At 54.2% G+C, this 14981-nt stretch overlaps 1 protein-coding gene across 1 annotated transcript; it reads right to left on the bottom strand.

Annotated features, from left to right (window-relative positions):
- Positions 1–1025: 1025 nt before the first annotated feature.
- Positions 1026–3014, bottom strand: LOC146796580 (galanin receptor type 1-like). The gene has a single exon (XM_085630217.1). The coding sequence runs from the start codon at positions 2954–2956 to the stop codon at positions 1616–1618; it is 1341 nt and encodes a 446-aa protein (XP_085486343.1). The 5' UTR covers positions 2957–3014; the 3' UTR covers positions 1026–1615.
- Between the last annotated feature and the right edge of the window lie 11967 nt (positions 3015–14981).

Here is a 14981-nt window from a genome sequence, read left to right as displayed (position 1 = left end):
GAGTACTGACACTGAGGTGCAATGTATCATTCATGAATGAGTACTGACACTGAGGTGCAATGTATCATTCATGAATGAGTACTGACACTGAGGTGCAATGTATCATTCATGAATGAGTACTGACACTGAGGTGCAATGTATCATTCATGAATGAGTACTGACACTGAGGTGCAATGTATCATTCATGAATGAGTACTGACACTGAGGTGCAATGTATCATTCATGAATGAGTACTGACACTGAGGTGCAGTGTATCATCGATGAATGAGTAATGGTGCTGAGGTGCAGTCTATTGTTCATGAATAAGTACTGACACTGAGGTGCAGTGTATCATCCATGAATGAGTACTGGCACTGAGGTGCAGTGTATCATTGATGAATGAGTACTGGCACCGAGGTGCAGTGTATCATCGATGAATGAGTACTGGCACTGAGGTGCAGTGTATCATCGATGAATGAGTAATGTCGCTGAGGTGCAGTCTATTGTTCATGAATGAGTATTGACACTGAGGTGCAGTGTATCATCGATGAATGAGTAATGGCGCTGAGGTGCAGTGTATCATCCATGAATGAGTACTGGCACTGAGGTGCAATGCATTGCCTATGAATCAGTATTCATACTGAGAAGTGCACTGTCACTGAGTAAGTACTGACTCTAAGGTACACTGCATTGTCCATGAATCAGTACTAACAGGGAATGGCATTTTATTGTCTAAGAATAACTGACACCAAAGGGGAAGTATACTGTCTGATACACTAACCGTTGTGTATTATACTATTCATTATATACTACAGAAGGTGGGTATTATCATTTAATGAATCAGCACTGGCATTAGAGGGCATTATGAATCAGCAGTGATGTTGATGCCAGTTCATTATCTGCAACTGATTACTAAATGACATTAAGTGAATCTTGTTTATCACTCAAGTGGACATTGAGGCACGGAATATATTGCGGGACAGTTCAAAAACAGAGAAACTATAAGTCATTTAAGAACCAGTACTGACAATGAGGGAGATTATATTGGCTAAATTTCAGTTTTGACACAGCCCTGCATTGTATTGTCGGTCATACCGATAGAGGGGGAAATTATTTTGGATGGAATTCAGTACTGACCTTAAGAGGGATATCATTCTTTATGTTCAGGGCAAATACAGATTAAATTCATTTCAGTTTTTTAAAGTATTGATACTGAGAGACAATTAATTGTCTGTGAGTTAGTGTTGACATTCACTTACTTTACCTTCTCTGTGAACCAGTCGAAGGGGGGGGGGCATAATATTGTCTTTAAGTTTGGACAAAAAGATGGTTGACATTAACTCATGAGCCATTAATGACTCAGGGATATGAAATAGTCTTTGTATCAGTATTGAACCAAGAGGACATTACATTAACTCCAAATCAGTGCAAATGCTAAAGGGAATTACATTATCTTCAAGTTACCTTTGAAAGAAAGGGTCATTAAATTACATGCAACTCACTGGTTATTATACTGTCTTGAAATTAGATCTCACATTTATCTCCAATATATCCTCAATGAATCACTTCCAGACATAACCAAAATAAAATTGTCTCTTTGTGAAAACCAATCGATGGGTCTTTCACGAATGCCGGGTCAGACATCGCTTTTCTCAGTGGAAAGGATAGTCATACCTGTCTGTTTTCCAGGTGTGGTGGTTGTTTCACATTTTCTCAGTGGGAGGTAACATTCCTCTGTGTCACATCTGTCTCCGACTACCAAAGAGCAGTGGGGATTCTTCACTTTACTGGACTTCTGCGAATTAGTGTAGGAAGAAAATTTGGAGATTGACATCGGTGGGGAACCATCGGAGAAAGAGAAGCTGAACAAGGAGATCATCCTCCGGTGGTACCTGCTCTTCATGAGTTTGGCCGACCGGTAGAGGTCTCCCACAAAGCAATAACAGAGGGGGTTGAGGCTGGAGTTTGTCAGTCCCAGCCATTGGGCAAAGGGTCGTAACTGGAGGATCCAAGGGGAAGGGGCCTCCTCCTGAGAAGACTGAGGGATGTTAAAGTCTATCCAGATATCCAGAAGGTATACGGGTAGCCAGGAGACCGCAAAGAGGGAGACCAGTGACACCACCATCTTGGCAATCTTCTTCCTGACCTTTAACCTGGATGCGGGCAGTGATTGGCCACTGGGGACGCAGTCCTTAAAGTTGGTGGCCGAACTCCAGAGTTTGCGTACGGTCAAGAAGCAAATGATCAGGTTGAAGAGGACTGGCAAGCAGTAGAGGGCACAGAAGAGGAGGAAGTTGTAGGCCTGCTTCAGCCTGACATTAGGCCAGATTTCTCTGCAGATTGGGAATACCAGGGGCAGCCCCTCCACCACCCCTATCTCGTCCCTCTTGTTCATGAAGATAAGTGGCATGCAGATGCTGGAGGAAAGCGCCCACACAACTACAATGGTCCAGAATATTTTCCGCTGGGTGAAGAATGACCTGGCGTTGAGCGGGTTGTGTACATTGTAGTACCTGTTGACGCTGATGACGGTCAGGCTGAGGACGCTGGCTGAAACGGACACTGCCTGAATGAAAGGCACTGCCCTGCACAGGAAGTCCCCATACACCCAGGCCTTGTAGATGAGGTTGCCCACCGTGATGGGCATGCAGATGCAGACCACCATCAAGTCACAGATGGCCAAGTTGATCAGCAAGCTCCGGGTGGCACTCAGGCTGGACATCCTGCTGCTCTGTTTTCTGGTGAGCACTTTGATGGACATGGCGTTGCCCACAATGCCCACCAGGAAGGACACAATGTACATGGCAGTCAGGCTGATGGTCACCGGCTCTTTGACAAACACAAACAGCATGTTCTCCAGGTCCTCGAGGCTCAGTTCATGGGTGCCATTCTCCAGCCCCTGCATGCTGAGGTTCTCCACTTTCAGCAGCTCCAGAAGGTCCCAGTTACTCCCTGGAAAAACCAGAGAGGAATTCATTGTTTTTGTTTTACAAGAAATAAGTCAGACTATAAAAGGGTGGGTGCTCCTGCTTCATTTGTCCTTGCTGCTGCCCTCCGGTGGCCACATAGAGAAGTGCCCTCACTGGTCCTGCAAGCTGCGTCATCTTGGGGGTCACTGCGTGAAAAAAAGACAAACAAATGTTATTGGCTTCTGGCACATCACCCATTAGAGACTTACCAGCCCAGAAGGCACTAGGACCGGACTGGCCATAGCAGCCACCGGGTGTTTCCCCGGTGGACCACCAGGGTGGGGGCCGACCTGAGACTTACAAGCCGAGAAGGCACCAGGGCAGGACTGGCTGTAGTGGGCACCAGGTGGTTCCCCGGTGGGCCGCCAGGGTGGGGCCGGTTTAGGACCCCTGGATGGCGTTTTAGTTACCAGGGGATGGGTTTGCACCATAGCTGCAGTATTGGCCCCCTGTAACAAAAGCAGCCGCAGTGTTTTCTTCACGCAATACTATCTCCCCCCCCCCCTCCCCGGTCCCCCCTCCCCCCCGGTTTGCATTCCCAGTCCGGCCCTGGAAGGCACAGATCATTGCTTAACCCAGTTGAACCCAGCGGTGGGCTCTCTGTCAGCATCTTAGAGGCGATCGAGGCTTGTGAGCTTTGCCTGGTTACGGTGAGATGCCTGAGGCGCCGGAGCAAAGGGTGATTTATCATTCCAGGCTTTGCGTCCAATGACGGCCTCATCATTACACATAACCTCCTGGCTAATGTTGGTCTGATCAGTGCCTTGCGCGCTACCCACCTCTCGTGGAATGTTACATGGCTGATTACAGCCCCCTGGCATACAAGCGACCTGTGTCCTACCTTTGCGTCTTGTCAAAATGTCTGCGATACAAAACCAAAGCGGCCATGTATGTTTATTGGACTTACACTGTGTGTGCTGCAGTGCAGCACTGCAACAACTGAAGGACCGAGGGGGATATTAACAGTAGGAAACAGAGCTGTAATAATAATAATATTAATAATAATAATAATAATAACAATAATAATAACAACATAACAATAGCAACGATAATGTTTACAATAATATGTGCTACTATTGTTATCGTTAATTTTGCTGTTATTGTCATGTACTTATTATCAAGAGCAGTACTGTTATTATTACCAATAAAACTAATAACAATGCGAATACTACTAATACTAATAGTCGTAGTAGTACTGATAATATTAACTATAACAACAATAATAATATTTTTTTTAAAACAGCGATACAAAATTGGTCTGTCTGGGTCTGGTGGCTTAGTGGACTAATGTGTCCCCTGTAAGGTCCTGATTTTGAGCTCATGTCGCAGGTTCAAATCCTGGTGGGTCCACTCAGACTTTCATCCTTCTGAGGTCAATAAAATGAGTACCATCGAGTTGGGTAACAATAGACATCTGTTATTCAGTGACAGGATACACTTGGGTGAACGTGAGCTATATAATACATATGGCATGTTATTACTAGGCCTGAGCGATGAACTCCGTTCCGTTTGTTCGGAGTTTTCCGCGATTCACAGAGCACGCAGAGTTCCAAAAAACTCACAGAGCTGAATTTTTTCTTCACTCGCACTCACCAACATCAAGTTGGCGAGCACGAGTGAGGAAAATCCACCTCCCGGTGAGATTTTTCACCGCGGGTGGTCAGATTTCCCAATGCCGCGGTCGCGGATAGTTGCGACTGCTCATGTTGAGAAACCTTCCGTTCGCGTTGAGAGAGTTGCTACTTATGTAGAAAATCTACTTGAGCGGCAGAAAAGAAGTAGTGTTCTTTTGCGCTGCACATGGTGCAGTTTGCACTGATTTTACAGTTTGGGAAAAACACCCAGCGCATAAAATCAACTCGAACGCCGTGACCAAGCGCACTCCGCCACCTGCACAACTCTGCATAGAGCGGCAGAGGTTTTTTGTCACTCTACGGAGTTCCCCGTACTCCACCCAGGACTAGTTATTACCCAAACAGGCATAAAACTCATGATATCAAACTTCAGAAGGATGAAGGGCTAAGTCTATCAAATCGGTGAACAACAGGTTGCTGTCAGGTTCCAGTGGATTAACTAACTGAGCTAACTCTCAGGGTTTTATTTTTTCAGATATACACAGTGTGCACAATAGCTCCCTTTGTTATAGTCCAGTTTGGATGATGTTGGCAGCAGCCTTCTGTTTGTATGTATTTTTTAGTGTAGGTGGTGCTCGCAGCGCGTGCAGGTTGTCTAAGTGGCCCGCGCAATCCTATCCTTGCTAACCAGGAAGGGGTCCTGAAGTAAGTACAGTGAAATTAACAGACTTCGCTAAATATTAAGGATAGACATGGCGCGCCCCTCGAAGCGCCCTCTTTGGCTGGCACTGTGCGGGCACGGCGTGCCCTGCCCGAAGTGGTGCTGAACGGACAGCTCCAGGGCCAGCTCTGTGCTCTCTGGTTCATTCATGCATGCTCCGTCCGACCTAACCCTCATCACCTTTAAACTGCGCACAGCGCTTTACGCCACTCGAGTCTCGGGAGAAGTTATGACATGAGAGGAACAAGAGGAATTCACCTGGGTCGACGGCTGGCGGGCTGCACGGCTCCTGGGTCTGCGGGGCTCCTGGGTGTGAGGGGCTCCTGGGCGTGAGGGGCTCCTGGGCCTGCACGGCTCCTGGGTCTCCACAGCCGCTGGGTTCTGCACAGCTCCTGGGTATGCACAGCTGTGGTGGTCGGTGCGGCTGCTTTCTTCACCTTAGCTGCAGGGGTCTGCTCACAGTTAAGTTTGCCTGCACGCCCAAGAGGCTTGCACAGTTACTGACATCTGCTGGGCTGCAAGTGTCTGCACGGCTCCCGGGTCTGCACATCTGCTGGGTCTGCTCCGCTGCAGGTGTCTGCACTTATCCCTGGTTGCCCACGTGCCGGAGTCTACACGGCTCCGGGGTCTGCACAGCTGCCTGGTTCTGCTCGGTAGCAGGTGTCTGGACGGCTCCAGGGCATGCACAGCTGCTGGTGTCAGTGTGACTGCTGTGGTCTGCACAGCTGCTGGGTTCTGCTCAGCGGCAGGTGTCTGCACGTCTCCCGAGTCCGCCCTGCTGCTAGGTCAGATTAGCTGCAGAGTTCTTCTGCGCGGCTCCGAGTCTGCAAAGCTGCTGGATTCCGCGTGGCTGTTGAGGTCTTAACAGCTGCGGGGTTCTAGTAGTGTGGCTGCTGTGGCCTGCACAGCTGCTGGGTCTGCTCAGTGGCAGCTGTCTGCACGACTGCTGGGGTGCACGGATGCCAAGGTATGTAGGACTCCTGGGACTTGCGCAACTGGTGTCTGCACGGCTGCTGGGCTCTGTATGGCTGCTGAGTTCTGCACAGCTCCTTGGATCTGCACGGCTGCTGGGCTCTGTATGGCTGCTGAGTTCTGCACAGCTCCTTGGATCTGCACGGCTGCTGGGCTCTGTATGACTGCTGATTTATGCACAGCTACTTGGGGCTGCACTGCTGCTGGGCAAGTTTTGCGTGCTGGCTTTGTACATCTGCCAGGGACTGCACGGCTCCTGTGATCTGTGGCTCTGGGGTCTGCAGCGCTGCCTGTCAGAGCTCTCCCGTGGAAGAGTGAGTGGGCGCAGGTCTGTCTGTGCGTTGGTGCAGGTGGCGGAGGTGAATCTCTGGTGGTTTGTCGACTTTGCACTGTTCTTTGAGTGACGACTGACCCCGGAGCTCCTAGAGGTGAAACCTTCAAACAGCGCCTCGGTGTGCAAAGACTGCCTGCATAGCCATTCACGGATGAGCACAGCACACCCCAGCAGAGCTCTGTGCTGTCTGCAGCCTCCTGAGATTCAGAAGAACTGGCCCCACTATGCAGTCTCTGCAGGCATCCTCGTTCAGGCAGCGCTGCATTCACTGCACAGAGATCCTTTCTCTGCACGGCTCCCTTTCGGCACAGAGCAAGCACCGTGCACAGCCCTCCGCCCCCGGGGGCTCTCCTCTCTCTGTTTACGCCCCCTACCGTCTCTCACAGTCACAGCGCCGCACTTTCCGCAGAGACATGCTGTATGCACATCTCTCCTCTCCTCTCTCAGAACAGCTGTGCATGGCACGCCCCCTGCGCCCACCCACAGCACAGCTGCTCACGCACAGGGCACTGGTCGCAGACGCGCCCGCTTCCAGGTCAGCCTGGCGCTTTATAATCATTGTCTGCGCAGTTCTCGGTGCCTGAGCGCTCTCTGCCCAGCACTACCATCGCCCCTCTCTCCGCACATTCAGAACAGCCTACTTCTCTGCACAGCCGCCACTCTCTGCACATCCCTCCGATCCACTCACCCTCCCCAGCTTCTGCCCACTCACTCTCTGCGCCGCCACTCTCTGCACATCCCTCCGATCCACTCTCCCTCCCCAGCTTCTGCCCACTCACTCTCTGCGCCGCCACTCTCTGCACATCCCTCCGATCCACTCTCCCTCCCCAGCTTCTGCCCACTCACTCTCTGCGCCGCCACTCTCTGCACATCCCTCCGATCCACTCTCCCTCCCCAGCTTCTGCCCACTCACTCTCTGCGCCGCCACTCTCTGCACATCCCTCCGATCCACTCTCCCTCCCCAGCTTCTGCCCACTCACTCTCTGCGCCGCCACTCTCTGCACATCCCTCCGATCCACTCTCCCTCCCCAGCTTCTGCCCACTCACTCTCTGCGCCGCCACTCTCTGCACATCCCTCCGATCCACTCTCCCTCCCCAGCTTCTGCCCACTCACTCTCTGCGCCGCCACTCTCTGCACATCCCTCCGATCCACTCACCCTCCCCAGCTTCTGCCCACTCACTCTCTGCGCCGCCACTCTCTGCACATCCCTCCGATCCACTCTCCCTCCCCAGCTTCTGCCCACTCACTCTCTGCGCCGCCACTCTCTGCACATCCCTCCGATCCACTCTCCCTCCCCAGCTTCTGCCCACTCACTCTCTGCGCCGCCACTCTCTGCACATCCCTCCGATCCACTCTCCCTCCCCAGCTTCTGCCCACTCACTCTCTGCGCCGCCACTCTCTGCACATCCCTCCGATCCACTCACCCTCCCCAGCTTCTGCCCACTCACTCTCTGCGCCGCCACTCTCTGCACATCCCTCCGATCCACTCTCCCTCCCCAGCTTCTGCCCACTCACTCTCTGCGCACGCCACACTCTTCACAGCTCACCGAAGCCCTCCATCTGCAGCCCAACCCGCCACTCTGCACAGCCATCTACCACCTGCACAGCTCACATAGCTGCACAGTAATCAACGATTCAGATCCATATTTCTCTGCGCAGCGCTCAGCGTTCTACCCATCTCTGAACGATCTGCCCAACTCCATGCTCCCTACCCAGCCCTCAACTCTCTGCGCAGCCCTCGGCGTTCTACCCATCTCTGAACTATCTGCCCAACTCCATGCTCCCTACCCAGCCCTCAACTCTCTGCGCAGCGTTCAGTGTTCTACCCATCTCTGACTATCTGCCCAACTCCATGCTCCCTACCCAGCCCTCAACTCTCTGCGCAGCGTTCAGCGTTCTACCCATCTCTGACTATCTGCCCAACTCCATGCTCCCTACCCAGCCCTCAACTCTCTGCGCAGCGCTCAGCGTTCTACCCATCTCTGAACGATCTGCCCAACTCCATGCTCCCTACCCAGCCCTCAACTCTCTGCGCAGCGCTCAGCGTTCTACCCATCTCTGAACGATCTGCCCAACTCCAGGCTCCCTACCCAGCCCTCAACTCTCTGCGCAGCGCTCAGTGTTCTACCCATCTCTGAACTATCTGCCCAACTCCATGCTCCCTACCCAGCCCTTAACTCTCTGCGCAGCCCTCGGCGTTCTACCCATCTCTGAACTATCTGCCCAACTCCATGCTCCCTACCAGCCCTCAACTCTCTGCGCAGCGCTCAGTGTTCTACCCATCTCTGACTATCTGCCCAACTCCATGCTCCCTACCCAGCCCTCAACTCTCTGCGCAGCGTTCAGTGTTCTACCCATCTCTGACTATCTGCCCAACTCGCTGCTCTCTACCCAGCCCTCAACTCTCTGCGCAGCCCTCTGCGTTCTACCCATCTTCCAGCAATGTTTACAGCGCTCTACTCTCTTCTCACATCTTATCTCTCTGCGCAATCCTCCACGTTCTACCCATCTCTCAGCCATCTGTACAGCCACCCGTACAACTCTCTACACATCCCTAAACTCTCTGTGCTGCCCTCCGCATTCTACCCATCTCTCAACCATCTTTACGGCTCTCTGTCCATCCATTGACTCACTGCGCAGCCCTCCACACCCTATTCATCCATTAACAGTCCGTCCCATAACTCTGCGCAGCCCTCCGCATTCTACCAATTTCTCGACTATATATAACAGTCCCAGCTCGCTACCCATCCACCATCTGTACAGCTCTCTGCTCTCTGCACACCCCAAAACTCTCTGCGCAGCCCTCCCTGTTCTACTCATCCCTCCACTATCCACGCAGCTCCCTGCTCTCTACCCATCCCTTAACTCTCTGATTAGTCCTCTGCATTCTACCCATCTCTCAACTCTCTACCGATCCTGTAGCTGTCTGCGCAGCCCTCTGCGTTCTACCCGTCCCTTAACTATCTCTACAGCTCCCTGCTCTCTACCCATCCTTAACTCTCTGATTAGTCCTCTGCATTCTACCCATCTCTCAACTCTCTACCGATCCTGTAGCTGTCCGCGCAGCCCTCTGCGTTCTACCCGTCCCTCAACTATCTCTACAGCTCTCTGCTCTCTACCCATCTTTTAACTCTCCGCACGGCCCTCCCTGTTCTACCCGTCCCTCGCTATCCATGCAGGTCTCTGCTCCCTACCCATCCCTTAACTCTCCGCACAGCCCTCCCTGTTCTACCCGTCCCTCACTCTCCATTCAGCTCTCTGCTCTCTACCCATCCCTTAACTCTCCGCACAGCCCTCCCTGTTCTACCCGTCCCTCACTATCCATGCAGGTCTCTGCTCCCTACCCATCCCTTAACTCTCCGCACAGCCCTCCCTGTTCTACCCCTCCCTCGCTATCCATGCAGGTCTCTGCTCCCTACCCATCCCTTAACTCTCCGCACAGCCCTCCCTGTTCTACCCGTCCCTCACTCTCCATTCAGCTCTCTGCTCTCTACCCATCCCTTAACTCTCCGCACAGCCCTCCCTGTTCTACCCGTCCCTCACTATCCATGCAGGTCTCTGCTCCCTACCCATCCCTTAACTCTCCGCACAGCCCTCCCTGTTCTACCCCTCCCTCGCTATCCATGCAGGTCTCTGCTCCCTACCCATCCCTTAACTCTCCGCACAGCCCTCCCTGTTCTACCCGTCCCTCACTCTCCATTCAGCTCTCTGCTCTCTACCCATCCCTTAACTCTCCGCACAGCCCTCCCTGTTCTACCCGTCCCTCACTATCCATGCAGGTCTCTGCTCCCTACCCATCCCTTAACTCTCCGCACAGCCCTCCCTGTTCTACCCCTCCCTCGCTATCCATGCAGGTCTCTGCTCCCTACCCATCCCTTAACTCTCCGCACAGCCCTCCCTGTTCTACCCGTCCCTCACTCTCCATTCAGCTCTCTGCTCTCTACCCATCCCTTAACTCTCCGCACAGCCCTCCCTGTTCTACCCGTCCCTCACTATCCATGCAGGTCTCTGCTCTCTACCCATCCCTTAACTCTCCGCACAGCCCTCCCTGTTCTACCCGTCCCTCACTATCCATGCAGCTCTCTGCTCTCTACCCATCCCTTAACTCTCCGCACAGCCCTCCCTGTTCTACCCGTCCCTCACTGTCCATGCAGGTCTCCGCTCTCTACCCATCTCTTAACTCTCCGCACGGCCCTCCCTGTTTTACCCGTCCCTCGCTATCCATGCAGGTCTCTGCTCTCTACCCATCCCTTAACTCTCCGCACAGCCCTCCCTGTTCTACCCGTCCCTCGCTATCCATGCAGGTCTCTGCTCTCTACCCATCTCTTAACTCTCCGCACAGCCCTCCCTGTTCTACCCGTCCCTCGCTATCCATGCAGGTCTCTGCTCTCTACCCATCCCTTAACTCTCCGCACAGCCCTCCCTGTTCTACCCCTCCCTCACTATCCATGCAGCTCTCTGCTCTCTACCCATCTTTTAACTCTCCGCACAGCCCTCCCTGTTCTACCCGTCCCTCACTATCCATGCAGGTCTCCGCTCTCTACCCATCCCTTAACTATCCGCACAGCCCTCCCTGTTCTACCCGTCCCTCACTATCCATGCAGCTCTCCGCTCTCTACCCATCCCTTAACTATCCGCACAGCCCTCCCTGTTCTACCCGTCCCTCACTATCCATGCAGGTCCCTGCTCTCTACCCATCCCTTAACTCTCCGCACAGCCCTCCCTGTTCTACCCGTCCCTCGCTATCCATGCAGGTCTCTGCTCTCTACCCATCCCTTAACTATCCGCACAGCCCTCCCTGTTCTACCCGCCCCTCGCTATCCATGCAGGTCTCTGCTCTCTACCCATCTCTTAACTCTCTGCCCGGCCCTCCCTGTTCTACCCGTCCCTCACTATCCAGGCAGGTCCCTGCTCTCTACCCATCCCTTAACTCTCCGCACGGCCCTCCCTGTTCTAACTGTCCCTCGCTATCCATGCAGGTCTCTGCTCCCTAACCATCCCTTAACTCTCCGCACGGTCCTCCCTGTTCTACCCGTCCCATGCTATCCATGCAGGTCTCTGCTCTCTACCCATCCCTTAACTCTCCGCACAGCCCTCCCTGTTCTACCCGTCCCTCACTATCCATGCAGGTCTCTGCTCTCTACCCATCCCTTAACTCTCCGCACAGCCCTCCCTGTTCTACCTGTCCCTCGCTATCCATGCAGGTCTCTGCTCCCTAACCATCCCTTAACTCTCCGCACGGTCCTCCCTGTTCTACCCGTCCCTCACTATCCGTGCAGGTCTCTGCTCCCTCCCCATCCCTTAACTCTCCACATGGCCCTCCCTGTTCTACCCGTTCCTCACTATCCACCCAGCTCTCTGCTCTCTACCCACCTCTTAACTCTCCGCACGGCCGTCCCTGTTCTACCCGTCCCTCACTATCCATGCAGGTCTCTGCTCTCTACCCATCCCTTAACTCTCCGCACGGCCCTCCCTGTTCTACCCGTCCCTCGCTATCCATGCAGGTCTCCGCTCTCTACCCATCCCTTAACTCTCCGCACGGCCCTCCCTGTTCTACCCGTCCCTCACTATCCACGCAGCTCTCTGCTCTCTACCCTTCTCTTAACTCTCCGCACGGCCCTCCCTGTTCTACCCGTCCCTCACTATCCATGCAGGTCTCCGCTCTCTACCCATCCCTTAACTCTCCGCACAGCCCTCCCTGTTCTACCCGTCCCTCGCTATCCATGCAGCTATCTGCTCTCTACCCATCTCTTAACTCTCCCCCCCGCCCTCCCTGTTCTACCCGTCCCTCACTATCCATGTAGGTCTCCGCTCTCTACCCATCCCTTAACTCTCCCCCCGGCCCTCCCTGTTCTACGCGTCCCGCTATCCATGCAGCTATCTGCTCTCTACCCATCTCTTAACTCTCCCCCCGGCCCTCCCTGTTCTACCCGTCCCTCACTATCCATGCAGGCCTCTGCTCTCTCCCCATCCCTTCACTCTCCGCACAGCCCTCCCTGTTCTACGCGTCCCTCGCTATCCATGCAGGTCTCTGCTCTCTCCCCATCCCTTCCCTCTCCGCACAGCCCTCCCTGTTCTACCCGTCCCTCGCTATCCATGCAGGTCTCTGCTCTCTACCCATCCCTTAACTCTCCGCACAGCCCTCCCTGTTCTACCCGTCCATCACTATCCATGCAGGTCTCTGCTCTCTACCCATCCCTTCACTCTCCGCACAGCCCTCACTGTTCTACCCGTCTCTCGCTATCCATGCAGGTCCCTGCTCTCTACCCATCCCTTAACTCTCCGCACGGCCCTCCCTGTTCTACCTGTCCCTCGCTATCCATGCAGGTCTCTGCTCCCTAACCATCCCTTAACTCTCCGCACAGTCCTCCCTGTTCTACCCGTCCCTCGCTATCCATGCAGGTCTCTGCTCTCTACCCTTCTCTTAACTCTCCGCACGGCCCTCCCTGTTCTACCCGTCCCTCACTATCCATGCAGGTCTCCGCTCTACCCATCCCTTAACTCTCCGCACAGCCCTCCCTGTTCTACCCGTCCCTCGCTATCCATGCAGCTATCTGCTCTCTACCCATCTCTTAACTCTCCCCCCGGCCCTCCCTGTTCTACCCGTCCCTCACTATCCATGTAGGTCTCCGCTCTCTACCCATCCCTTAACTCTCCCCCCGGCCCTCCCTGTTCTACGCGTCCCTCGCTATCCATGCAGCTATCTGCTCTCTACCCATCTCTTAACTCTCCCCCCGGCCCTCCCTGTTCTACCCGTCCCTCACTATCCATGCAGGTCTCTGCTCTCTCCCCATCCCTTCACTCTCCGCACAGCCCTCCCTGTTCTACCCGTCCCTCGCTATCCATGCAGGTCTCCGCTCTCTACCCATCCCTTAACTCTCCGCACAGCCCTCCCTGTTCTACCCGTCCCTCGCTATCCATGCAGGTCTCTACTCTCTACCCATCCTTAACTCTCCGCACGGCCCTCCCTGTTCTACCCGTCCCTCGCTGCCCATCCAGCTGTCTGCTCTCTACCCATTCGTTAAGTTAACTCCCCCCACGGCCTTCCCTGTTCTACCCCTGCCTCACTATCAATGCAGGTCTCCGCTCTCTACCCATCCCATAACTCTCCGCACAGCCCTCCCTGTTCTACCCGTCCCTCGCTATCCATGCAGGTCTCCGCTCTCTACCCATCCCTTAACTCTCCGCACAGCCCTCCCTGTTCTACCAGTCCCTCGCTATCCATGCAGGTCTCCGCTCTCTACCCATCCCTTAACTCTCCGCACAGCCCTCCCTGTTCTACCCGTCCCTCACTATCCATGCAGGTCTCCGCTCTCTACCCATCCCTTAACTCTCCGCACAGCCCTCCCTGTTCTACCAGTCCCTCGCTATCCATGCAGGTCTCCGCTCTCTACCCATCCCTTAACTCTCCGCACAGCCCGACCAGTTCTACCCGTCCCTCACTATCCATGCAGGTCTCCGCTCTCTACCCATCCCTTAACTCTCCGCACAGCCCTCCCTGTTCTGCCCCTCCCTCACTATCCATGCAGGTCTCTGCTCTCTACCCATCTCTTAACTCTCCGCACAGCCCTCCCTGTTCTACCCGTCCCTCGCTATCCATGCAGGTCTCTGCTCTCTACCCATCCCATAACTCTCCGCACAGCCCTCCCTGTTCTACCCCTCCCTCACTATCCATGCAGCTCTCTGCTCTCTACCCATCTTTTAACTCTCCGCACAGCCCTCCCTGTTCTACCCGTCCCTCACTATCCATGCAGGTCTCCGCTCTCTACCCATCCCTTAACTATCCGCACAGCCCTCCCTGTTCTACCCGTCCCTCACTATCCATGCAGCTCTCCGCTCTCTACCCATCCCTTAACTATCCGCACAGCCCTCCCTGTTCTACCCGTCCCTCACTATCCATGCAGGTCCCTGCTCTCTACCCATCCCTTAACTCTCCGCACAGCCCTCCCTGTTCTACCCGTCCCTCACTATCCATGCAGGTCTCTGCTCTCTACCCATCCCTTAACTATCCGCACAGCCCTCCCTGTTCTACCCGTCCCTCGCTATCCATGCAGGTCTCTGCTCTCTACCCATCTCTTAACTCTCCGCACAGCCCTCCCTGTTCTACCCGTCCCTCGCTATCCATGCAGGTCTCCGCTCTCTACCCATCCCTTAACTCTCCGCACAGCCCTCCCTGTTCTACCCCTCCCTCACTATCCATGCAGGTCTCTGCTCTCTACCCATCTCTTAACTATCCGCACGGCCCTCCTTCTTCAGCAAAACTCTTCACTCACTTTGCAGCGAGTGGACCCCTCTCTACAAAGCCCTCTGCTGTGCACACTCGATAACTCCGTGAAGGGGCTATGGAGGTGGTAGTAGGGAAGGGAAAGGTAATTCCTGGGGGCAGTGGAATTGTGCGCTCCTCCCTGTCGCAGAAACGGGGAATGAGGGA

The sequence above is a fragment of the Triturus cristatus genome, chromosome 10, assembly GCF_964204655.1.
Source record: "Triturus cristatus chromosome 10, aTriCri1.1, whole genome shotgun sequence".
Lineage (NCBI taxonomy): Eukaryota > Metazoa > Chordata > Amphibia > Caudata > Salamandridae > Triturus > Triturus cristatus.
This window is presented reverse-complemented; position numbering and strand designations above follow the sequence as displayed.